The following is a 25,280-nucleotide window of genomic DNA, read 5'->3' as shown; positions in this document are numbered from 1 at the left end:
GTTTTTGCTTTTTGTGAACCCATGCGATGTGCGAACGGATATCGGTATAAAAGAGACGTTAAATAAATAAATAAATAAAATAAGAATAATTTTTTTTCTTGGTTTAATAAAAAAAACTCTTGTGCTTCTGTAGGATGAAGAGAACAACCCCCTGGAGACAGAGTTTGGCTTGTCCTTATACAAGGATCACCAAACTATCACCATTCAGGAGATGCCGGAGAAGGCACCCGCAGGACAGCTGCCACGCTCTGTGGACATCATTCTCGATGACGACCTCGTGGATAAGGTGAAACCGGGGGACCGAGTGCAGGTGATTGGGACATATCGCTGCCTGCCTGGGAAAAAGGGAGGCTACACCTCTGGCACATTCAGGTAAGAGGATTGTTATTCTCTCCTGTTCCTGTATTTATTGGAACTTTCTAAGAGGAATGAGCCAGGCAGGAGATCGGGGCTCAATTGTCAACCCATCATCTGTGGATCATTTGATTCTGTAGGGTGTCCCTACTGTTGCTCCTCTGGCTGGTTCGAGGGTACACTTTGTGCCAAACATTTGCAGTCCTTGTCTATCTGCAAAAGAAGCATACATGCAATGGTTGAGCTGGTGCTGGAGGAGGTGGGAGGCTTAATTGGGAAGGAAAACCCAAGCTGCTGTGGCTGCTGAGCTTCCTGCCTCCCACCCTGTCTCCATAAGCAGCAACACCATGGGCTGAAGCAGGTTCAGTTTAACTGAAAACTCTGGAGAGTGTTTTGCCCAAGCAGAGCCTGAACTGGTGTGCATTCAATATAACAGTGCTCGGAGTTTAACGAGGAATACCTTATAAGAGGGGAAGAGCCTGATCAGACTCTTTGTACAGGTCTTCTTGGGTAGCTAATTTCTGAAGGCCTCGCTTTATTGCTTGTGTTGCAGTTGAGCACAGATATGAGATTACCGTTCTTTCTCCTCTACTGAAAAACAGTGTAGGATTTTTTTTTAAATATCCAGTCAGTTGGTGGGAGCTTGGGCTTAACATCTCGTCTGAAAGTTGGCACCCTTGGGGCACATCTAACCACAATAAATATGTAAGAGAGGCATTTGCATGCACTGCCTCCAGTGTAAACTGTAATATGTATGCAGATCAGTCCAGACTCTCCTGGGTTTTGCCTCCCTTCCAGCAGATGGGACAGAGGTGTGCCACCTGCAGTCCTTCAATATTTCTCTGTCTCCAGAAGATGGAGGTGCAAACCTGCAGTCTGTTAGATTTAAAAAAAAAAAAAAAAAAAAAAAAGTAAACTTGGATTAGTGTAGTGAAGTTAAAGAAAAGAAGACTGGGAGATCCAAGATGGCACGCTAGGGTGAGGACGTATGGCGACTCTCTCTTCACTTACCTTCAGAATTTTTCCTAAATGCCTCATTCGGGGCGAAAGTGGAGGGCCCGCGAGAGGCTGGTTTTGGAAGCCTCATCGCCGGGTACTATTCGAGGGCAGATGGACGCCCATTTCCTCAGACGAAATGGCTTGCCGGGTGAAGAATCGCAGGAGGAACGCCGAGGAGACGTGCAGACATCCGGCATCCTCCATGACTCCTTGACATCATTATCCCCGGCCGAGAGAATAGCCCCTGAAAATCCGGTGGTGAGTCAGACAGCCAACCTGACTCATCTGGAGTCACTCTCAGATGACATCAGGGAGGGGGTCCTGCAAGGAATGGAGGTAGCTCTGACCAGAGCGGCGACACCAGGAGAAATCGGGCTGGAAGGGGAAGACCCACATAAAGGTTCTATAGGAGCTAATATTGGGGCGAAGCAGAGGAGAACTTAAAGAAGAAACACCATGCGAATCTGGACTGGAACTGACTCCAATGGTAAGACCTGAAGTCTTTACCTTTAGAAACAATATGGAAGGCAATAGAGACATTGAATAGTAATGTAATGGCACAAATTAGCCCAATAGTAAAGAAAGTGGGGCAAATGGAGGTTCAACTACAGAAATTGAAGGAGAAGCAAGTAGAAAATAAACGGGAAGTGGACTTATTTGAAAGCAAATTATGGGGATATGAAAAGTCAGTGTCAAGACCTGATGAAGGATAATTTGTATCTTTTAAGGAAGTTGGAAAATTGGATACTCAGCAGACAGGCAGAAATCTAAGATTAATTAACTTCCCAAAGAAGAACCAGTGTCCCCAACAGAGATGTGGACAAAGAATGCATTAGAAGTTCTGAAAATACCTCAAGCAACTTTACCACCATTCTCAAAGATTTTTTACCTTCCTTCAAGAAAACAAATACCTGTTGAAGGTAAAGAGTTACAACAGTTATCCCCATTGAATCTCTCAGAGATCTTTGAATCGTCAAGTGAAGAAGAGGCCCAGCCAGCAACTCTGGTTATTTCCTTTTAATTAGATTCCGACAGAGACTGGGTGCTCAAAGTATACTTTCGAAATCAGCGAGAATTATTCATGGGAATGAAAGTACAGATCTTTCCAGATTTATCCAAAGAGACACAGTTAAGAACGAAGCAATTCTTGGAGCTGAGATCTAGTGTAATACAATTGGAAGTGATATTTTTTCTGAAATTTCCGTGCAAGTGTGTGGTTAGGTTTAAAGATTTAACTTACACTTTTTTCCAGCCTTCTCAGTTGGGTAAATTTTATAAAAGATAGATCTTCTGTTTTGCTGGAGAGTAGTCCCGTATTAGAGCCTGTATAACCTCATAATATGTGGGTAAAAGTTCTCTGAATTAGAAACCGTTTCAGGATCCAGCACTTTCAATCAATTGTAATTGTTTTTCTTTTTCCTCTTAAGTATAAATAAGTCGTCTTTTGTGGTGGGTCTCCCGTATGGTATAGAGGGCTATGGATATTTATGACAATATTGTATTTTCTTTAAAAGGTTTAAGAGGTTATGTATGTTGTGGAATGTCATTATTTTCTTTTCAAATGTATACAAATGTATAATTGAAAAAAGAAGTTAATAAACAGAAAATTTAAAAAAAAAATACTGGAGCTTCTAGAGGTGTTAGGCACCTTCATAGGCCATCTCTCTGGTCAAGCAGGGTGAACAGGGGGTTGGATATCCCTGGCCAGGCTCGACCCTTGTTTCCAGGGGGAGGAAAAGCCAGGTGTCCTGGTTCTCTCACTCCCTCTGAGGGTCTTCCTCCTCATGTGGCCTACTGCAGCTTCCTGGAGAGTATCCTTTTTATTTAAAAAAAAAATCATAATAATAATTAGACCAGAGAATTCCCTCCCAGGAGGTTGATAGGTCCTGGTGGGGCCATCCCTCCTGGTTTGAGGTGGACAAGCAAGGGGTCGGGGACCCTTGGTGCTCAATTTTTTCATGCCGGGAGGCAGGAAGCTGGTGGATCCAGTAACCACCTCCAGGAGCACTAGCAGAGCATGCTGCCAATCTTCGCTTCAGGGAAGTTCTTTATTTTCTTGTTCTTTTGATAAACTTCTCTTTTTTTTGTAACTTTATTTGCTTTCCTGGTTGGTGACGTTTGCACACAGCTGCCTTTGATAGGGGCTTTGCTCCAGCGGCTGCTGCTGGTGTTGTGCTTCAGGTGTCTGCTGTGTGGTCAGCGCAGGGCCACAGCATGCCACATGGTTGCCATGCACCGCATGTGGAGAGATGTGCACACGTCTCTCGTGTTCCGGACAGTGTTACCAATGTCTCTCTGGGAGAGAGGGCACATAGGGAGCGACCGCGGCGGATGTGACTCAGCAGTGTGGGCCTGGGAGGTCTTTAGCTGCGTCGGGGGAAGTGGCCGATGTGTTCCTGGTGAGTGCGGAAATGGTGACCATTTTGTATTCCTTTGCGGCTGCTACAGAGACTGCTGCAGGGGGGAGGGATCTCCCCCACCCCCACCCACCACCACGTTTTCTGGCACAGAGCCCCCGAGGAGGCCTGGGTGTGGGGCAGTCAGAGGACTTTTTCTTCTGATTTCGTCCTCTTACTGCACGGGGCTTATTTGACCTGGAAAAACCACGGGGCGGCACATTTCCGAACAAGGAGCGTCAGAAGGTCTGCTGCCCAAGAAGAGGTCCAGGCTTTCAGGGACTTCTATGGCTACCAGGGTTCGGCGTCCTGCCTGCGCAGGGAGCGACTAAGGATGACTCCTCTGACTATTCTGAGCATGGGAGCCTGTCTGGCGGAGGTTCCCCGGAGGCAGATCCTTCCCTGGATCTAAATGCGGAGTAGGGGAAACTCCCGGCTGTGGAAGGGGTTGATCCCAAAGTGATTCAGCTGTTCCACAGAGAAGAATTGGGACCCTTGATCCCCTATGACCTTGTGGAATTAGGCATAATTATTCTGCAGGAGGAGTCTAATCAGGAGGACATGGACCCGGTTATGGATGGCTTATAGGGTCCATTTTCATGCCTGCAAGGAATTGTTTATTTTTGGCTCCTCGACCTGAAATTTACCCCTTTGTTGACGACTGTGTGGCTGGGCGGGTCGGCTCATGGCGCCCCAAGTAAAAATGCCGACATGATGTGCGTGTGTCACGGCATCACAGGCCCTGGATTCTTTTTCCCTCTGTGCGGCCTGTACTTCAGGGCAGGAGGGAACGTCATTGGGAGAGAGGCCTGGCAGGCAGGGGCTTCGTTCCTCAGGGCCAATGCATCCCGCAGCAGAGGAGGAGGGCTCGCAGCGGAGGTCACAGGAGGAGGACGCCCCTCCCATGCTATCCCTTGTAGAGCAGGTTTGCTCCTTTGGGGATGACTTTGTGCTACTGGACCCCCCTCAGCTGAGGGGGGGGGGGGGGGGTGACGACTCGGGAGTTCTGTCCTGAGTTTGTGCTGCTGCTGCTGCACCAGGCATTCCTGGCAAGGAAACAGGCGATACTGAAGAGAGCAGCATGGCCGGACATTCTGTTGGAGCCTCCACCCAAGCAGGTATCCACAGGGCCTCCGGACCTTCAGCAACCTTCAGGGGTTCGGCAGGGGGCCCGAGTCGAGGATAGGCTGCCGTTCCTGCTCGGAGATACCACAGTCACCGGAGTAGATCAGGATCCGGGGCTCACCCATGAGAAGGGTGATGGGAACCAGAACGACCCGGGCCCAGATGAGCTGCCACCCTCGGAAGATGATGATCCCAGCGTGGTGCGCTTGTTTAAGCAGGAGGAGCTCCAGCCTCTCACCCCCCAGATCTTGGAGGTCCTGGGGATCAAGGTGTTGCAAGAAGAGAAAGAGTTAACCCAGTCCTGAATGGGATTTGGGGACTGGTGACTTGGTTCCCGTTGCCAAAGAAGGTCCACAAGCTGATGACCTGGGAGTGGGACTCGCCAGAAGCGATTTTGAAAGTGGGTAGAGCGATGGCAAAATTTATCCCCTTTCGCAAGATGTTTTGGATCATCTGAGGGTACCCAAGGTGGACACGGAGGTGTCTGCCGTGACTAAGAAGACCACCATTCCCGTGGCCAGCGCTGCTGCGCAGAAGGACATACAGGACCGCAAGCTGGCCATTCAGCTTAAGCGAGTCTTTGAGGTCTCCGCGCTGAGTCTCCGGGCAGTTATTTGTGCCAGCCTCATGCAGAGAGCCTGCCTTTGTTGGGTCCAGGCGGCATCCGCGTGCTGATGGTGGTGGGCCCTTGCAGGCCGTGCAGTTGGAGGCAGGTGTTGCCTATGTTGCAGGCGCTTTGTATGATTTGGTTCGGACCTCAGCGCGTAGTATGGTATCCGCTGTCACGGCTCGTAGACTCCTCTGGTTGCGGAATTGGTCAGCAGATTTATCTTCCAAGTCTCAGCTCTGTAACCTCCCTTTTAAGGACAGGCTTCTCTTCAGGGAGGACCTGGATCAATTGGTAAAATTGCTTGGGGAGTTCAAGGGCAACCGGCTTTCGGAGGATAGGAAACCTTCAGGGAAGGTTTTTCCCCCTCAAGCTCGATTTCGGGACTCTCGCAGATTTAGCACTGGTAGGTCTTCAGCTCCTTCGGGGTCCAGGCTGGCCTCTGGGCATCAACAGTCCTTTCGTGGAGGTTATCGCCCAGGCAGAGAGTCCACGGGCCAGGATGCTAGACATGGAAAATCCTCCCAATGAAGCCAGGGGCACCCATTCCGTCGAAGAAGCTGACTGAGGCAGATTGTCTAACTTTTATGCAGAGTGGGCAAGGATTACCTCGGACCGCTGGGTCTTGGAAGTGGTCTGGGAAGGTTACGCTTGCTTGCGCCTGGTGCGGGAGGCCTTTGTGGAGTCTTGCGTAGCTTCGTGGGCCAAACGTGAGGCAGTGCAGGGGACCCTACAACGGTTTTCGACCTCAGGGCCATTGTTCCAGTTCCCCTAGTGGAACAGGACAAGGGACGGTATTCGGTGTACTTTGTGGTTCCCAAGAAAGAGGGCACCTTTCATCCCATTTTGGATTTGCAGAAGTGAACCGGTGTCTGCGAGTTCCTCGTTTTTGCATGGAGACCTTGAGGACAGTGGTAGCTGCTGTGCGCAAAGGGGAGTTTCTCGCATCCTTAGACCTCACCGAGGCGTATCTCCACATCCCGATCCGCCAGGATCACCAGCAGTATCTCCAATTCAAGGTGCTGGGTCAACATTTCCAGTTTCAAGCTCTTCCTTTCGGCCTGGCGACTGCTCCGCATACCTTCACCAAGGTCATAGTGGTCGTGGCGGCGTTCCTGCATGAGGAGGGAGTCCTAGTTCACGGGAGGACTGTGAGAGATCGGTCCAGAGGGTGAAGCTCACATTGCAGTTGCTCGGCTAGGTCATAAATGTCCAGAAAAGTCACTTGGAGCCCACTCAGTTGATGGTTTACTTAGGAGCGCTTTTCAATTCCTCTCAAGGCAAGGTTTTTCTAGCATCAGACCGTGTGACGAAGTTGCAAGATCAGGTCAAGGCCCTCCTTCAGAGGAAGGATCCGACTGTTTGGCATCACTTACAAGTCCTGGGACCATGGCCTCCACCTTGGATTTGGTCCCGTGAGTGTTTACTCATTTGCAGCTGTTGCAGTGTGCGCTGTTGTCGAGGTGGAGCCCAGTGTCGGAACAGTTCCATGTACCGTACCGTTGCCTCTGCTTCCAGAGTCAGTCTATTGTGGTGGTTTTTGTGCAGCAACCTGAAGCAGGGAGTGGATTTGTATCCGCCGAATTGGGTTGTATCTCCACAGATGCCAGGCTGGGGAGCAGTTTGCCTAAACAAATCCAGTGGTCCCCAGTGGAAAGATCCTGGTCCATCAACCGCCTTGAGACGAGGGCTGTCCGATTGGCCCTGCAAGCATTTCTGCCCCTAGTCGAGAACAGAATGGTTCGAGTGTTCTCAGACAACGCGATGACAGTAGATCACATCAACCGGCAAGGCGGGACAAGGAGTCTCATGGTAGCGCTGGAAGCAAGGCTTTTGTTCGCTTGGGTGGAGCGCCTTCTCAAAGGAATCGTTACGTCGCATGTCGCGGGGGTGGAAAATGTTCAGGCGAACTTCCTCAGCAGGCAACAGCTCGATCCAGAGGAGTGGGAGCTAGTTCCCAAAGCTTGGAACCTCATTTGCGCCAGGTGGGGCGTGCCTCATTTGGATCTGTTGGCAACTTGGACCAATGCGAAGACAACGCTTTTTCAGTCATCTTTGAGAGGTGGGCTCTGTAGGATTAGACGCCCTAGTGTGTCCTTGGCCCACGGGAATTCTTCTCTATGCCTTCCCCCCTGGCCTCTCATCGGTCGGTTTCTCCAACGCATAGAGAGACATCCAGGCAGCGTAGTGCTGGTGGCTCTGGAGTGGCCGCTTCGTCCATGGTTTGCGGTCCTGGTTCGAATAGTGCTGGAAGGTCCCCTGCAGTTGGCTTATCTCCCACGCCTGCTCCGTCAGGGGCCCATATTTTCGGATTGGGAGGATCACTTTCTTACGTCTTGGTTTTTGAGAGGCGATGATTGCGATTGAGGGGATATTCAGAGCAGGTCATTTCCACTCTTCTTCAGCGCGTCGATCGGCTACTTATATGGCCTGTGTTAGGGTCTGGAAGCTGTTTGAGGCATGGTGCCTCCAGCGCTCCTTGGATCCATTGTCAATGGAGGTTCCCCAGGTGTTGGATTTCCTTCACAGGGGTTGGCTAAGGGGCTGGCTTTCAATTCCCCTCTGGTCCAGGTAGCGGCCATAGGTGCCTTAAGGGGCAGGTTTCACGGTCGTTCGCTGGCGGTTCACCCAGATATTTCACGGTTCCTCAAGGGAGTCAAACATTTACGCCCGCCTGTTATGTCTGGATTGGAGCTTGAATCTGGTGCTTCTTGGGCTTTGCGGAGCCCCCTTTGAGCCTTTACGCAGGGCTCAGATTTAAGGATTTGACCTTGAAGACTGTTTTCCTGGTAACTATTTGTTTTGCGTGACGGATTTCAGAGTTTCAGGCTTTGTCGTGTCGGGATCCTTTCCTTAGGATTTACGATGATAGTTTTGCTGCGCACGGTTCCTTCTTCGTTCCCAACGTGGTGTCTGCCTTTCATGTCAATCAGGCAGTGGATCTGCCAGGATTCCCACAGTGGTCCCGGGATTCCCCTCAGGAGAAGGAGCTTCATCGTTTGGATGTGTGTTACGCTCTTTTGCGCTATTTGGAGGTTACAAATGACTTCCGGCGGTCAGACCATCTGTTTGTCTTGTTCGGTGGACCTAAGAAAGGTGACAAGTCTTCTAAGGTGATGATTTTGCGCTGGATTAAGGAGGCTATCTGCTCGTCCTACGTTGCCCGAGGGCATCAGGTCCCCTTGGGTCTGAGGGCTCATTTCACTAGGGCCCAGGCTACCTCCTGGGCTGAGTGTCAGCTTCTGTTGCCACAGGAAATCTGCAGAGCGGCGGTTTGGTCCTCCCTTCACACTTTCACCAAGCATTATTGTTTGGATGTTAGGGCGCAAGATGAATCGTCCTTCGGTGAGAGTGTTTGTGTGCGGATCTTTCGGGTTCCCGCCCAGTATAGGGTGGCTTGGATACATCCCACTGGTCTGGACTGATCTGGGTATGTTCAGGAAAGGAAAATTGGTTCTTACCTGCTAATTTTTGTTCCTGTAATACCACAGATCAGTCCAGAGCCCCACCCCCAGTTCAGATTCCGAAAGACTGCCTTGAGAGATGATATTTTCCTGAAGAAAGAAAATTGTTCTATTGCAGTTGAAGGAGCAGGTTCCAAGGTGGGCTAGTGGTTTTGTTGTTTTTTCCGTTATGGGCGACGGGTTGGCTGTTGTGTTTTTGGGTTCCAACCCCCTTCACCCTTTAGTAAGGTTAGTTATTTGGGCTTGGGTACAGGCCAGTACTGAGGGACTGCAGGTGGCACTCTCGGTTATGTAGCAGTGCCCAAAGTTTTTGTTCTCTGACTCCATCTGCTGGTAGGAATGCACAACCCCACTGGGCTGGACTGATCTGTGGTATTACACGAACGAAAATTAGCAGGTAAGAACCAATTTTCCTTTCCAGGACCTCATACTATAGCTTGGTGGGTTTTTAGGAAAGGTCTGTCTTGGGCAGCTTCAGAGGGCGGTAAGTGCAATGTATTTGGGAAAGGATTTGCCTACACTATTTCTACACATGACAGAAATTAAGAACAAAAAAATCTGTAGGTTTGGATAGGGTAGAATGTGGTTGGGGGGGGGCGGGACAGAGAGCAGCCAGGATTATATGCTTTATGTTGTAGCAAAAAATTCAAGTTTTTCTGGTACAAGATTCCATGGAGCCCCATCCTCCCCTTCCCCAGTTTGAGGTTTTGGCTTGGGCTGTGATAGATCTCTGCTGGTGTTACACCCTTTAGTGGCCAGTTGCACAACTATCTGCTCCCCTGTAACAGCTAGCTCCAGGTCTCTGCCCAATGCTCCAACTTCTTGCTGCTTCTCTGGGAATTCACCATATAAACATTTTTAAATGTACACAAAATGGAGCAAAAAAAGTCTAAAGTTCCCCATCCCTCCACCCTCTCTGTTGTGCAGGACGTAGTAAGGGGGTGGTATTTTGGTATTGGGTGCGAGGGTTAATGTGGCTTTCTGGACCTTTTCCTAGGACCATCATGATCGCCTGCAATGTGAACCAGCTGAACAAGGAGGCGCAGCCATCCTTCTCTGCTGACGATGTGGCCAAAATTAAGCGTTTCAGCAAGAGCCGCTCCAAGGTACGGGATCTCTCCCCCCCCCCCCCCCCCTCCCTCCGAATCTCTGGACAAGTTGGGAACCCAAAACCAGAGTTTAGAAATGAGCAAGCTACTGCATCACGTTGGCTGAGTGCACATGGGAGATGCTGGAGGGAGAGGACACTGCAGGAAACTTTCTTTCTAGCCGTGTGTCCTCTAGAGGACCTGAATCATCTGGGCTAGAAGAAAAAAAAAAAGGAAAAATAAATCCTCCACCCTTATAAAATAAATGTATTTTTATGACCCAGAACAATTGGAGGGATTTTTACAAAATAGAGAGTAGCCCACTGAGAGTCCTGTTTAAAACCTTGTTGAGGTTTTTATACATACAAATAAGTTGATTAATCTTCTTTGACCTTTCTAATACTCCTCCTGCGCGCCCCCCCCCCCCCCCCCAGTATTTGTGCTCTCAAAGAATGGGGATTATTTGCTTTTTATCTTTTTTTTTTTTTTTTTAATGTTGTGCATCTGATTTTCTTTTTAACCCAGTATTACTTGAATGTAAAGGTTTGCTTGACCATAATGTTGAAATATTATTTCTTCTGCACTCGGGCAGACCAATCTGCACGAGTAGGTTATGCACGTCTACCAGCAGATGGAGACGGAGTGAAAGCTGATGTCACAGATGCATAGCGCTGCTCCGATATCAGCCCGCCAGTATTCTCTGTCTCCAGCAGATGGTGGCATGCATTTCCCTACTGGGGATTGCCTGTTTAAAAAATAAATTTTAAAAAAGACGACAATGGACTATTTCTGAAGAGATGAGCGATTTGGATAGCACCACTTGCCTCCTGAGGTGATACCGATGGGTCCCTCCCTCAGTTGAGAGCCTTGAGTCCGGTAGCCTGGTTCTGGCATGGACTTAAAAAAAAAAAAAAAAAAAAGTGGTTAAAGGCTGAGAGAGGCTCGGCGGTGAAGGCTTTCACCACATTCCTCCCCCCCGGAGACCTGTTCCTACTTGCAGCTAGGGGAGGGCTGAACTCAGGTTAAACAGAAAAATTTTATTTTAAGAGAGCAGTTTTAGAGAGGCTCTCCTCCTGCCTTTCGAGTGGTCTTCAAGGCATTGGTGTTTGGCATCCCCTGTTCACTTCTCTGGTGAGTGTAGTGAGGTGTGGTAGCGCAGGCTTGGTGGATTGAGCTGCCTTTTGGGCTAGGCCCCGCTTCCAGGCTTCCTTTCGCTGGCTGCATGGTAGGTTGCAATGGTCCTTTGTGTGTGACGGTGTGTGCCTGTGTGCCTATTTCTGCGTCTCCTGTTGTGCAAGTACCTGGGTGGCCTATCAGTGTGTGCGCTTTGCAGTGCCTGTATTACATGTGGGACCTGTGTGTGCATTGTGTATGTGTGTTTGTGCACAGTTAAGCATGTAGCTGAGCATGTGTTGTGCGCACAGGGCTGAGTGTGTATAATGCGCCTAGTTAAGCGTGTAGCTGCGCGTGCAGTTGTGCATGAAACCTGGCTGCGTAATTGCCCACTGTGAGTGTATTTGGCGCATATCTTTCTGAGTTCACAACACACCTTGGACCTGGCACCGAAGAAAACTAAGCGCTTGGCTATCTGAGCTGCATGCTGTATAAGGATGTTCTCCTGTATGTACCCAGATCATTCCAGACTCCTGGGTTTATGCATCTGTGCCAGCAGACGGAAACAGAGAAAGTTTAACTGACATGACTTGATAAGCACTGGTGCCACCTGCAGTTCCTCAGTATTTCTCGATCTCCAGCAGATGGTGGCTGGTGCATTCATCTGCAGTTTGTAGTGATTTTTCGGTCTTTTTTTTTTTCTTTTTCCATTTCTTTTTCTCAGGAGCATTTCTCCCAGGGGTCAGGTTCCCTAGGGGAACCCTTCCCTGTTTGGTTGCGGTGGACAAGCTGGAGTTGGTGACATGCCCATCTCCTCAATGACATGTAGGTGTTCCCTTCTTCAGATGATCCATTGACAGAGATGTCCTCTGCAGATTCTCGCTCCCAGGATATCAGGTTTGGATCTGTGGAGTCTGATATGGAACCGGCCACCTTTTCCTGGGTGGAATTTTTTCCAGGGACTACAGCCTTCTGTAAGGGCGTCCTGCAGAGATGGTAATGCCTCATAAATCGGAGTCGCATGGTCAAGGCCCTCCTGTGTTCGCCACCGCATGCAAACACTTTGGTGCAATAATCACTGACAGTGTTCAAGTGGAAGTGGATCAGGACGACACTGATGATGATTTGAGTTGCTCCCCTCTTGAGGACGGGGAAAATCCCTCGGATTTAAAGCCACATAGAACTCTTTTCTGTTTCTTTCATAGAGGTGAGTTATTGAGTCTGGTTTCTCAGACCTTGAAAATTCTTGGGGAGGCTGGGAGTGTCTCTTCGGGTGTACAGAAGGAGGATCCCATATTAGTCACCCTCTGCAAGGCTTCATGTTTCTTTCCCCTCCAGGATGTGATTCAAGAGTTGATTGACCTTGAATGGAGTGCATCGCAGGCGAGTTTTAAAGGAGGACTGTTCTTGTCTGGGTTTATATCCCTTGGATCCGCAGGCCAGAGAATAGTTGCGTTTCCCAAAGATGGATGCCTTGGTGTGTTCTGTCACTAAACGAACCACCATATCTGTTGCAGGATGTGCAGCTCGTAGAAGGATTGAAGCTATCCTTAAAGAAGCCTTTGGGCCATGGTGACAAATTTACATATCGCTGCATATTGTTTCCTGGTGGCTTGAGCTACTCTGTGCTTCTTCAGGAGTCTGAGAGGACTGGTTTCGGATGGCAAAGTGGTAATAGAATCTGGGGTAGCCTTTTTAGCTGATGTGGGCTGGGACCTTGTTAGCACTGGCACTAGGTCCAATCTCATCAAACTGACCATTAAGGGTTTTCTTTTGTTTGGCAGTGAGTTGGGATAGATGATGAATAAATGGGAATGCTCAGATCCCTTGTTTGCTGGAGGATCAGAAGCTGGCTGGCCACTCCCGAGATTTCAGGCAATTTCGGCCTTATCAGGGAGCTTCCTTTGAGACCCCATTCCTTTGGTAGGTCTCAGTTCTCTCACCCCAGAAGGCTTTAGAAGGATGCGGGCTCCAGAGGTGGAGCCCCTTGATCTTTCCAATGAAAGTTTGTGGAGTCTCCTGCTAGAGCAGGAGATAGGTAGCCGCCTTTCTCCTTTTTCTCAGATCCTAGAAGTGATTCGGGATGGCTGTGCTCTAGAGTTCCTTTCCATTCTCCCAGATGCTTTCATGATCTTGCCGTACAACTCCCCTCAGAAGAGGGTAGCAGTGGAATCTATATTGAGAAGACTATTAGATCTGAAAGCTGAACTTTCTGTTCCCGAATCACAAAACAATACGGGCTGCTATTCCATCTATTTTGCCATACCCAAGGAGTCAGTCATTATTTACGAGGCACCCATTTCCAAATGGAGACTGTTTGCTCCTTCATAATGGCGGTGCAATCAGGGTGATATCTCTTGTCTCCAGCTCTGATGGAGACATATCTGCATATTCCCATTCTTCAGGAACATCAAAGATTCCTGAAGTTTGCCATTTTGGGATGTCGTCGTCATTTTCAGGCCTTGCCTTCAGGCTGGCCACTGTGCCCAAGACCACCTCCAAGGTCATAGTGGTATTAGTGACAGTTTGACGCAATGACAGCATCCTAATTCATCCATATCTATACAACTGGTTGGTTGGAGCTAAGACTGTGGAAGAGAATCATTGGACATTTCGCAAAGTGGTCTCCTTGCTGCAGGATCTAGGTTGGGTTGTGAACTTGTCCAAGAGCAACTTACAGCCGGCTCAGGCACTGGAGTATCTTGGTGTTTGTTTTGATATGAAGCAGGGAGTGTTTCTGCCAGAGAAGTTGATCTCTCAAGTTTAAACCCTTATGTCTTTTGTTATGAATGTCTGTATAGAAAAAAAGTCTCAAATAAATAAAAACCTCTATAAAAGCATGGTTATTTCCAATGGCTTTTCCAGTCAGGTTAAATTGTGAGAGGTAGATGTTTGTAGAGTGAAAGGAAATGGATTTAGAGTGTGGTGGCTATGGGACTGGAGGGATGGGTTTTTTAATTTGATTACATAATATATTATGTATGCTTTGTTTTGATGAGTGTTTAGATATTATAGTCTTAGTATTAAACAAAGTAGGGATGCAAAGATATTTTGTTCAAAAAAGTATCGGAAATAATATGCAACACAAAATGATTATCCTCAAAATTTCAGACGCTATTACCAATACATAGAGGTGTCGTTATGTCATGACCATCATACTAGGCTTCATCGTGTGGGCTTTCGCATATTGAGACTCGGCCTTATATATAATCGTAGGTCATTTCAGTTCTACCAACAAATGCAATTATAGCATATATTTTTTTTAAGAGTTTTGTTTAACTGCAATTAAAATTAGATTCTTGAAGAGCAAAATCTTGGACGTGTAAAATTCCACACTTATCTTTAAGAGTTTTTACTTCTTTCATAACGATCTTGCTGCTGTTAGCAAGAAGCTGGGTATGATGGTCATGACATAACGATACCTCTATGTATTGGTAATAGCGTCTGAAATTTTGAGGATAATCTACTGATCAGTATTGGCATTTTGTGTTGCGTAGATATTATAGTGCCATTGTTGGGTGTATTTTGCTTTTTTTTTTTGTTATGCTTATATATCACTTTGAGTGGCTGATGGAAGCGATTAACAAATATGATGATGATAAAACATTGAATGAACAGATGATCCTTGATTTGCAAGGACATGAAGGGAAAATGTTAGTTCCCTGTACATACCCGGATCAGTCCAGACCATGGGTTGAGCCTCCTTTCCAGCAGGTGGAGACAGACCAAAACTGAAAGGGTATCCTATATGAGGACAGAGCTTACCCTGTAGCACTTCAGTATTTGTCTGTCTCCAGCAGGTGGAACAGCTCACCCTGTGGTTCCCTGTTAACTTCTACGTGTCCCTTCTGGGCGTTTTTTCCTTCTGTGTGTCTATCGTGTTTGGATCAAGCAAGTATTTATGAGTTATTGTTTAAAAAAAAAAAGTGTGAACTCTGTGGATCCTTCACAGGAGACTGTCCCAGTCTCCTCACTCTTGCGGGGGCCTAGGGGGGGCTTGGCCCCTTGTTTTATATAGCCTAGGCTCCCTTTTCCTGGTGATCCTTGGCTGCAGGGGTGAAAATTGGTGGTGCCAGTCACTCCCCCTGTTCGGCTCCTTCTCTTCTGTACTGCTCTCCCTTCGGTGGGATCCATGGTTTTGTAGCTGCTGACAGGGACCTTTGTGTAAAAAAAACAAAAAAAACCCCCCAAAGAATAAATAAAAGGTGATTTTACACAGAGGAGTCCCTGATAAGTTTAACAGAAGGCTCCTGCCTTCCCTACTCACTTTTGCAGCTTGAGGGAGTGAATTGAGAGCGTGCGCAGTTCATCCTGTGCCTCCACTCCTTCAGCACTGGCAGCTCAGCTTATCTTAGTGCTGCCCCTCCCCCACCCAGCAGCCATGCCACGATCTCTGATGTGTTTAGCCTGTGGGGATTCCTCGGTCAGGCTTTCACGGGAGGGGCTCTGTTCACGCTGCCTACCGGGGGGGGGGGGGGGAAGGTTCCTCTGGGGTCCCGATGCCTTCCGGGACCCGGACCAAGCCACTAAAACGTTTCCCCCCGCTGTTCCCGGGTCCTCAAACCGCGGGAACGGTGGCCATTTTGGGTTTTTCTCCAGTTTCTTTATCGTAGCTCCCTGAAGCCCCTGACCCGATTTTTATTTATTTATTTATTTATTTTTCTGGTGCCCCACACACTCCTCTACCGGAACCTGCCCCCCCCCCCCCCCCCCGGGGCGTTGGGACCCGTTTTTCCACTGATTTTGTGCTTTTGCTGCACAAATCCTATTTAGTGAGTTTGCAGGAAGAAGCGCCCCCCCCCCCCCCCCCCCCTCCAGCTAAGGTCCCTCGGCTCTCTGTCCCTCTCTCCCCTGCGGCTCCTGATGGGCAGGGGCGACCTGGGTCCGGGTGGTTCAGGGAGCACCTCAGTCTTGCCCACCGGCTCCCGCGGCCCCCCTGCCTGCCCAGGATCCAGACCAGGACCCAGATTCGGCTGACGCTCCCCCTCTCCCCCCCCCCCCGGAGGGAGATGACACCCGGGTTCTCCATCTCTTCCGCAGGGAGGCACTAGAGCCACTTCTCCCCTTCATCTCACAGGAATTGGGGATTGACTGTCCCTCAGTGGACGAGTTCTCGACAGCGATGCCAGCTTCCTCTGACCTGGTCCTTGTGGGGCTCAGGGCCCTCCCGTGCTCTTTTCCGTTCCATCCCATGCACAAATTAATGCTTCTAAGGGAATGGCAGGCCCCCGAGGCGGGCCTCCGGGTTGGGGGGGCCATGGAAAAACTTTATCCCCTCCCAGAGGAGTGTTTAGAATTATTAAGAATGCCTAAGGTGGACTCCTCTGTGACCGCAGTCACTAAGCATACCACTATACCAGTCCAATCCATAAACTAATCCACGATGATAAAGCCGACTGGCTTAACACGGCACTGCGCGTGCATGTACCGCAAAGAAACCTGAGATCTGCAAATAAAGCTCTACTAACTGTCCCCTCTGTCAAATCAGCACATCTCAGCAAGTAAGGGAAAGAGCACTGTCACCGGCTGGTCCTGTACTCTGGAATACCATGCCACTCGAAATAAGACTACGGACAAATCTGAAATTATTCAAAACTAATCTGAAAACCTGGCTTTTTAAACAAGCATTTTATAAAGATAAAGAAAAGGAGAAAAATAGTTGAGCGATAAGGATGCACCAAGCTAGAAATTTTTAGTAACCTACATAAGCATATTAATGTTAAAATCAAACTGCCTAATTGCAGATCAATACTGTAAAGTGCGGCTGGAGATTCCCCGTCTATAACTCGCTGTGGGCGCACAATTCGGACGCGTAAGGCGATCCTGTGATACAGTCTCCAGTTTCACGCGTCCTTAGCGCTTCTTGAAACCGACCCGTAACCCCTTCCGCATGCGGCATGTATATCTGATGTAAATGATCGAATTAGCTATTCCCTCCCATACAGTGACGCGCGCCCCGACTATCGCTACTTTACCCTGCCGTTTTGCCCCGCGTTTAACCTGCTAACTTACCGCCTACCCCTACCCCTGCGTTACAAGCAGGGGCAATGGTAGACGGCAAACTTTCCCTCAAATCATTGCACTACACATGCGATTCCTTAAATTAACTTAAAACAATAATGCTAGATCCATATATACAAACATTTGCAGCGAGCCCCGGGCGGCAGCGGGAGCCGGCGGCGAAAGCGGCCTCCAGCAGCCCCCGCCGGCAGTGAATGAATGCACGCCTGTGTACGACCGTGCAATTTCGGCGCTCAAGGCAGTCACATGCCGTGACTTCAAGCGTTGTGACGTCACGCCTTGAGCGCCGAAATTGCACGGGCGTACACATGCGTGCATTCATTCACTGCCGGCGGGGGCTGCTGGAGGCTGTTTTCGCCACCGGCTCCCTCCGCCTGGATGAATGCACGCCCACCCGCCCGCCGCCGCCTGGATAAGCGCCCTCCCGCCGCCGCCTGCATAAACGCGCGCCCTCCCGCCGCCGCCTGGATGAACAGGTGCCCACCAGCCCGCCGGCTCCCGCCGCCGCCTGGATAAACGCGCACCCTCCCGCCGCCTGGATGAACGGGCGCCCACCCGCCCGCTGGCTCCCGCTGCCGCCTGGATAAACGCGCGTGGAGATGGGGGATTCGGAAACTGACATCTAGGTATTTATATATATATATATATATATATATATATATATATTGTCGCGGGCACCTCTGGAGTTCTCACCAGCGAGATGTGGTTCCTTCACTCACAGGGCTGTCATCCCTCTAGGCATCGCTGCAAGGCTGAAACGGCTGGGCTCTGCTGCAAATTCAGACGTTCTGGCAATTCTTTAAAACAGTTTAGGAGTCAACCTGTTGAATGAGGTTTCCCATTCTGTCTCTGACTGGCCCTCCTCCAGTCAGGTATTTTTCCTGTGCTCTCACCGAGATGCAATTCCCAGTTCTTCCCCCTCCTCCACTGAGGAAGGAGTCACAAACAAACATATAATAGTTTATCAAAAATCCAGGTCTTTTTGTTTGGTTCCTAAGATTGTGCAGAAATTGCAATTCACTATTGCCTCTGCACTGAAACCGAAATGTCTGTAGTCAGGCTTCTAACCTTGCACTGACTACCCAGCGTGGGGATCCAGCATCAACTCACCCCTTCTCCCCTATAGTTGTGCTCCCCGTCCTGTCTCACCTCTATCTCTTGCGGTAATCAACCTTGTCCTCCTTGTAAGTGTGTAGTGAAACCAGGTAACACCAATGCTGCAGGACACACTCACTCCGTCTCCATGTCCGACCCAGAGGAATCCTCGGAAGGCAGCTCCCAGTCCATCTCCTCCTCACCCTCCATGCCACTGCTCTCTGAGCTTTCTTCCTCACTCCTGGACACACCCTCTGCTTCCCACAGCATGCTCTCAGCTGCCTCTAATTCCTCCAGATTACCCTCGGCCTTCACCTCAGCCTCCTTCTGGTTAGGAGCCTTCCCCTGCCGCTCTGGGATTCTGGGAACTGTAGTCCACACAGGGTGTCTCCACGCCCCCTGCTGTTTCCCCTTGGTATCTTTGGACCACTGCTGAACGGGGACCTGTAGAATATCCTGCCGTGCTAGGAGTTTGTCACTCTTCTCCTGACATATCCCCCCCCTTTTGAAAACGCTGGAACCCCTAGGATTGGGAGTTGCAGTGTTCTCCTCCAGGCGAGATAAGAAATCTGCATTTATATGCTCTTTGCCCGCTCTATGGCGCACTTCAAATGCATAGGCCTGTAGGGCTAAATACCATCGGGTTAACCGGGCATTAGAATCTTTCATTTGGTGTAACCACTTCAAGGGGGCATGGTCGGTAATAAGAACAAACTGTCTACCGCCCAAGTAATACTTTAGAGATTCCACAGCCCATTTCACAGCTAGACATTCTTTCTCTATTGTAGCATAATTCTCTTCATGGGGGTGTAATTTCCGGCTTAAATACAAAACTGGGTGTTCTTCCCCCCCTTCGAGCTGGGATAAGACAGCTCCCAAACCTCTTCCAGAGGCGTCAGTTTGTAACACGAAGGGCAGAGCAAAGTCCACTGCCTTTAGTAGGGGCTCTTGGCATAAAGCCTGCCTAAGCGTCTTGAAATCTTGGGTTGACTCCTTTTCCCATATTAACTTATTAGGAGCTCCTTTTTTTAACATATCATTCAGGGAACAGGCTGATTCTGCGAAATGTGGAATGAACCTCCTGTAATACCCTACTAGACCCAAGAAAGCTCTTAGTTGCTTCTGCGTTTGGGGCAGCACATAGTCTCTTATACTTTGCACTTTGTCCAGTAATGGCCTCACTACTCCCCTCCCCACTATGTGTCCTAAATATTTCACTTCTCTTTGAGCCAGCTTGCATTTTGTGGGATTGGCAGTTAATCCTGCCTCTCTCAAAGACTGCAGTACCGCTTTGACATGGCCCAGATGGGTTCTCCATTCTTTCGAATAAATAACAATGTCATCCATATATGCAGCGGCGTACTTTAGATGGGGCCGTAACACTCTATTCAGCAGGCGCTGACAACTTGCGGCTGCCCCTTGTAAGCCAAACGGCATTCTTACAAAATGGTACAAGCCCCTAGGTGTAGCGAAGGCTGTCTTCTCTTTTGAGCACTGCTCTAAGGGGATCTGCCAATATCCTTTGGTTAGATCCAAAGTCGTGAGATACTGAGCAGTACCTAGTTTCTCCACCAGCTCATCTACCCGAGGCATCGGATAGGCATCAAAGGTGGAAATGGAATTAACCATTCTGAAATCAATGCAAAAACGCATGGTCCCATCCGGTTTTGGTACTAATACCACTGGACTACACCACGCGCTATTGGACTCCTCAATAACTCCCAATTGTAGCATTTCTGCTACCTGCTGATCCATCTCTTTCTGCATGGTCTCTGGCAAGCGATAAGGTCTTCTTCTCACCACTTGACCTGGAGGGGTACTAATTGTGTGCGTCACTAACTTTGTGTGCCCGGGTAACGGGGAAAATACATCCCGAGCTTGGTCTATTAACCTCTTGACTTGTCTTTTCTGCATCTCCGTTAGTTCGCTTCCTATAAGTACAGTCCCTCCTAATTTTATGTCTCTTATTTGGGGGCCCAATTCTACCTCCTCTTCAGGTCTTACATCTGCCCCTAATCCCTGCCTTTCTACCCAGGGTTTGAGTAGATTAACATGATATACTTGGGGTTTTTTGGATTCGACCTGTACTTCATAATCTACGGGTCCTAATCTCCGTACCACTTTACCGGGCCCCTTCCACTTAGCCACTAATCTGTTTGGGGAAGTAGGAACCAGAATTAATACCCAATCACCTTCCCTAAATTCCCTTTCTCGGGCTTCCTTATCATAATAGGTTCTCTGTTTATCCTGGGCTTTTCTTAAATTTTCTTTAGCCATACTAAGCGCTGTTTCAGCATGTTGCTTTAGGTTTTGCATGTAACTCACGATATCTTGCTGCTCCGGTTCCTCCCCCCTCCATTGTTCACTGAGAACATCCAATAAACCTCGTGGCTGACGCCCAAAGGTCAGTTCGAAAGGGGAAAATCCTGTAGATGCTTGGGGCACTTCCCTAGTGGCAAATAATAAAAACGGCACCAACTGGTCCCAGTCACTAGAGTCTTGTTTCAAACAGCTCCGGAGCATAGCCTTCAGGGTTTGATTGTATCTTTCCACCAACCCGTCTGTTTGCGGATGGTAAGCAGCCGTAAGCAAGTGTTTAATACCGAACTGCTTCCACATTCTGGCCAACTCCCGGGACCTGAAGTTAGACCCTCTATCCGTTAGCACTGCTCTGGGGAACCCGAATTGGCAGAAAATTTTAATTAACTCCTGTCCTATTACTTTGGCTCCCGTAGACCGTAGGGGGATTGCCCAGGGGAATCTAGTAGCATAATCAATTACTACTAGTATGTATTGGTGACCTCGCTTGCTCTTTTCCAAGGGACCGATAATATCCATCGCTATTCGATCCATTGGTTCTTGCACAACAGGTAAAGGTACTAACGGCGCTTTTGGAGGCCCTCGGGGTGCAACCAATTGACAGTCCCCACATGACCTACAAAATTTCTTGACTGCCGCATATATCCCTGGCCAAAAAAAACGTCTTTTAACACGAGCCAAGGTACTATGAACCCCTAAATGGCCCGCTAGGGGATGCTCATGAGCTAACGCCAAAACCCTATCCTGGCAACTGCTAGGTATCAGTAATTGATGGTGAGGTTCTTCTGGGGTTAGCCCTTCCTCCACTCGGTATAATAAACCTTGTTGTATAACAAAATAAGGATAAATACTTTGATCTTTATTAGCCACATTCGAGCTATCCACTTTAGCCTTTTCCCAAGCTATTTTCAATGAAGGATCCCTCCTTTGTTCTTCCCTCAAATTTGGAACTTGTAATAATATTTCCCTTAACAAGTTTGGTGCTGCCACCCCCTCTGCCCCTTCCTCTAGCAGCTCATTAAAGTGCTGCTGGGCTTTCTTCCGCTGTGCCGAGGATTTGCGATCCTTCCCTGGAGGTGCTATTACCTCCTCTCCTTCAAACGGAAACACCTCCCCCAAAGTCTGACCTCTGGTTAAAGAGGCTTGCTCTTGGGCTCGCGTGGTTACAAAAGTGTGCCTATCCTCCATTAATTCTCTAAGGCGCCTCCATTCTCTCCCCAGAATGAGTTGCACTGGTAGCCCTTTCACCATAGCTACTTCTATGAAGTCCTCGTAACCCCGACATTGGATCCATACCTTCTGGACAGGGTGTCGGATCGCATGCCCGTGTACACATCTAACAGTTACATAATTTCCCTGCTCTTGGGTATCATATAACCCTATTTCCTGCGCGGTGTGGTCAGAGATCAAAGACTGGTTGGTACCTGTATCTAGTAATGCCTGAACCTCATGTCCGTTCACTTTCACCCTCTGTAAATAGGGATTGCTGGTAGAGCCATTCCCCTCCTTTTCGGTTGGTGGAGGGTAAGTGTAGGCCGCCGTATAATGCGGACATTCACTACGGTAATGCCCTACAGCCCCACAATGATAACATCTCCGGGGTCCGGCCATACTACTCCTTACTGGCCCTTTTCCTTTCTCCTTATAGGTAGGCCCCTCCCGCCTAACTCCAGCAGTGTTAATTCGAGGAACACCTAAACCTTCTTGTCCCCCATTACCTGAGGCTTTAGCTTCTTTGTGCTCCTCTACCCTCCCTTTATGGGATGAAGCTTTTATCGTAGATTCGGATTCCATATACCTTTCCGTATTTATAATGGCCCTTTCCAACCCTCCAGCCCCTTGCCGCACCACCCAGGTTCTCATGGGCAAAGGTAGCGCCTCAATATATTGTTCTAGTACCACCATTTCTATTATCTTAGAAACCGATTTGCCCTCGGGTTCTAACCAGCGATGAGCTAAATCTTTTAGCCTTTGGGCTACGGCCCTAGGGCGCTCATTAGGCTTTAGGCAAGTTTCCCTAAAACGCCGTCTATAGGAGTCTTGCGTTATACCTAATCTATCTAAGATAGCTGCTTTAACTGCAGTATAGTTCAATGCCTGTTCCGGTGTCAGGGCTCTATAAGCAGCTTGGGCTTCACCGGTTAAACAAGGTGCTAGACGCGCTGTCCATTGTTCCCTGGGCCAACAGGCCACGCTAGCTACCCTTTCAAAAGTTACTAAGAAGGCCTCCGGATCGTCCCCAGGTCCCATCTTTTCCAAATGCAGTTTCTGACCCCAGTCAGGCCGGCTTGGTCCTGCCGGATGCACTCCCCTGTCTGTGGTACCTGTGGCTTCCATAGTAGCCTGTCCCTTTAGAAGTTGCAAAGCTTTCTGTTGTTCCTCCAATAACTGCAATAAGGGTCTCTGTTGCTGCTGCTGAAGGTCCATGAATTGATGAAGCATCTGCTGCATGCCTTCTTGCTGCTTTTGCATTTGGCTTGCCAGCCAGGTTAGGATCTCCTCTGATGCCATGTCTGTAAAGAAAGGAAACACAAAAAGGAACCCAAGTGCGGTTGTATCACACAACAACCCTTCCCCTTTGTAATTCGGTAACTCCGGTTTTGCCGTGCCCACTGGAGGGGTTTGGCCTCTTACCGGATATTCCTTTTAAACAGCACCCTTTTTTTTTTTTTCCAATCCCGCCGCTTTAGTGCTCCCTGTGCACCTTTACCTTAAAACAGTTTCATCAAGCATTTAGTTGCACTTTCACATCCAATCTTCTGTGGCAGGCGAACTTCAGGATCCCACTGCTGCCACCATTTTATGTCGCGGGCACCTCTGGAGTTCTCACCAGCGAGATGTGGTTCCTTCACTCACAGGGCTGTCATCCCTCTAGGCATCGCTGCAAGGCTGAAACGGCTGGGCTCTGCTGCAAATTCAGACGTTCTGGCAATTCTTTAAAACAGTTTAGGAGTCAACCTGTTGAATGAGGTTTCCCATTCTGTCTCTGACTGGCCCTCCTCCAGTCAGGTATTTTTCCTGTGCTCTCACCGAGATGCAATTCCCAGTTCTTCCCCCTCCTCCACTGAGGAAGGAGTCACAAACAAACATATAATAGTTTATCAAAAATCCAGGTCTTTTTGTTTGGTTCCTAAGATTGTGCAGAAATTGCAATTCACTATTGCCTCTGCACTGAAACCGAAATGTCTGTAGTCAGGCTTCTAACCTTGCACTGACTACCCAGCGTGGGGATCCAGCATCAACTCACCCCTTCTCCCCTATAGTTGTGCTCCCCGTCCTGTCTCACCTCTATCTCTTGCGGTAATCAACCTTGTCCTCCTTGTAAGTGTGTAGTGAAACCAGGTAACACCAATGCTGCAGGACACACTCACTCCGTCTCCATGTCCGACCCAGAGGAATCCTCGGAAGGCAGCTCCCAGTCCATCTCCTCCTCACCCTCCATGCCACTGCTCTCTGAGCTTTCTTCCTCACTCCTGGACACACCCTCTGCTTCCCACAGCATGCTCTCAGCTGCCTCTAATTCCTCCAGATTACCCTCGGCCTTCACCTCAGCCTCCTTCTGGTTAGGAGCCTTCCCCTGCCGCTCTGGGATTCTGGGAACTGTAGTCCACACAGGGTGTCTCCACGCCCCCTGCTGTTTCCCCTTGGTATCTTTGGACCACTGCTGAACGGGGACCTGTAGAATATCCTGCCGTGCTAGGAGTTTGTCACTCTTCTCCTGACAATATATATATATATATATATATATATATATATATATATATATATGCATAACAGCTTTTGTTTTAGTTTTCGCCCTGCGCCTTCCTTCGGGAGGGGGGAAACCATCCACTTCCTGGTACCTGTCATTTCAAATGTCAGTTGAAATGACAGGTACCAGCGCACCCAGGATACTGTATAGGCGCTGTATTAAGCGCCTATACAGTAAAATGGGTTGCGCGGGCCTAACGCTTCGCAGACGCGGCTTGCATTTGCAAGCAATTTAAATAGAGTATCGAGCGGTATGTGAAGAGAACTGTGCGTGCGGGGAACGAGGGTGCGCCCGGCACTGCCACACTCTTTCTAACGCGGCATAACTGTATTGACCTGTTTGTTCCTAACAATCAGGTTTAATTTACACACCTAGTTTATTATTTTAAATTGTTACCGTACTATGATGGCACACGAGTAATTTGTAATCTATACCACCCATATTTCTCTTTATCATGCCCTTCTGTAAACCGTTGTGATGGTATTTAACTTAACGATGGTACAGAAACATTTTTAAATAAATAAATAAATGGAGGCTACGGCCTTACGGGATGTCCAAGACCGCAAGCTGGAATTCCATCTCAAGCGCATTTTTGAAGTCCTGGCCTTGGGTGTTCAGGCATCCATCTTCAGCAGTCTCATGCAGCGGGCAAGTCTTAGGTGGGTCCAACAATTACTCAGCACCCAAGACCTCCCGTCTGCAGAGGCAGAGCAGGCTGACAGGTTGTAAGGCGCCATAGCGTATGGGGCGGATGCCCTATAAGACTTGTTCCGGGTGCAGGTGAAGGCGATGGCTTTGGCGGTATCGGCCAGACGGCCCCTCTGGCTCCGACACTAAGTGGCTGATTCGTCTTCTAAGGCACAGCTGGGAACTCTCCCCTTTAAGGGTAAGTTGCTTTTCGGCGAAGATCTGGACCAGCTTATTAAATCCTTGGGGGAGAACAAGGTC

General features: G+C 48.9%; 1 protein-coding gene across 1 annotated transcript in view; it reads left to right on the top strand.

Moving 5' to 3' along the window:
- The window catches only part of MCM3 (minichromosome maintenance complex component 3), an 88,644-nt gene that overhangs the window by 13,192 nt on the left and 50,172 nt on the right, over positions 1 to 25,280 (top strand). The window contains exons 5-6 of the mRNA XM_029596118.1: positions 134 to 372; positions 9,943 to 10,051. Of these exons, the coding sequence (XP_029451978.1) occupies positions 134 to 372; positions 9,943 to 10,051 (348 nt within the window). The remainder of the gene's footprint in view (positions 1 to 133; positions 373 to 9,942; positions 10,052 to 25,280) is intronic.

Source organism: Rhinatrema bivittatum, chromosome 3 (genome assembly GCF_901001135.1).
Source record: "Rhinatrema bivittatum chromosome 3, aRhiBiv1.1, whole genome shotgun sequence".
In the NCBI taxonomy this organism is placed as follows: domain Eukaryota; kingdom Metazoa; phylum Chordata; class Amphibia; order Gymnophiona; family Rhinatrematidae; genus Rhinatrema; species Rhinatrema bivittatum.
The sequence above is the reverse complement of the archived record's forward strand: the minus strand, read 5'-3'. Positions and strand labels throughout refer to the sequence as shown.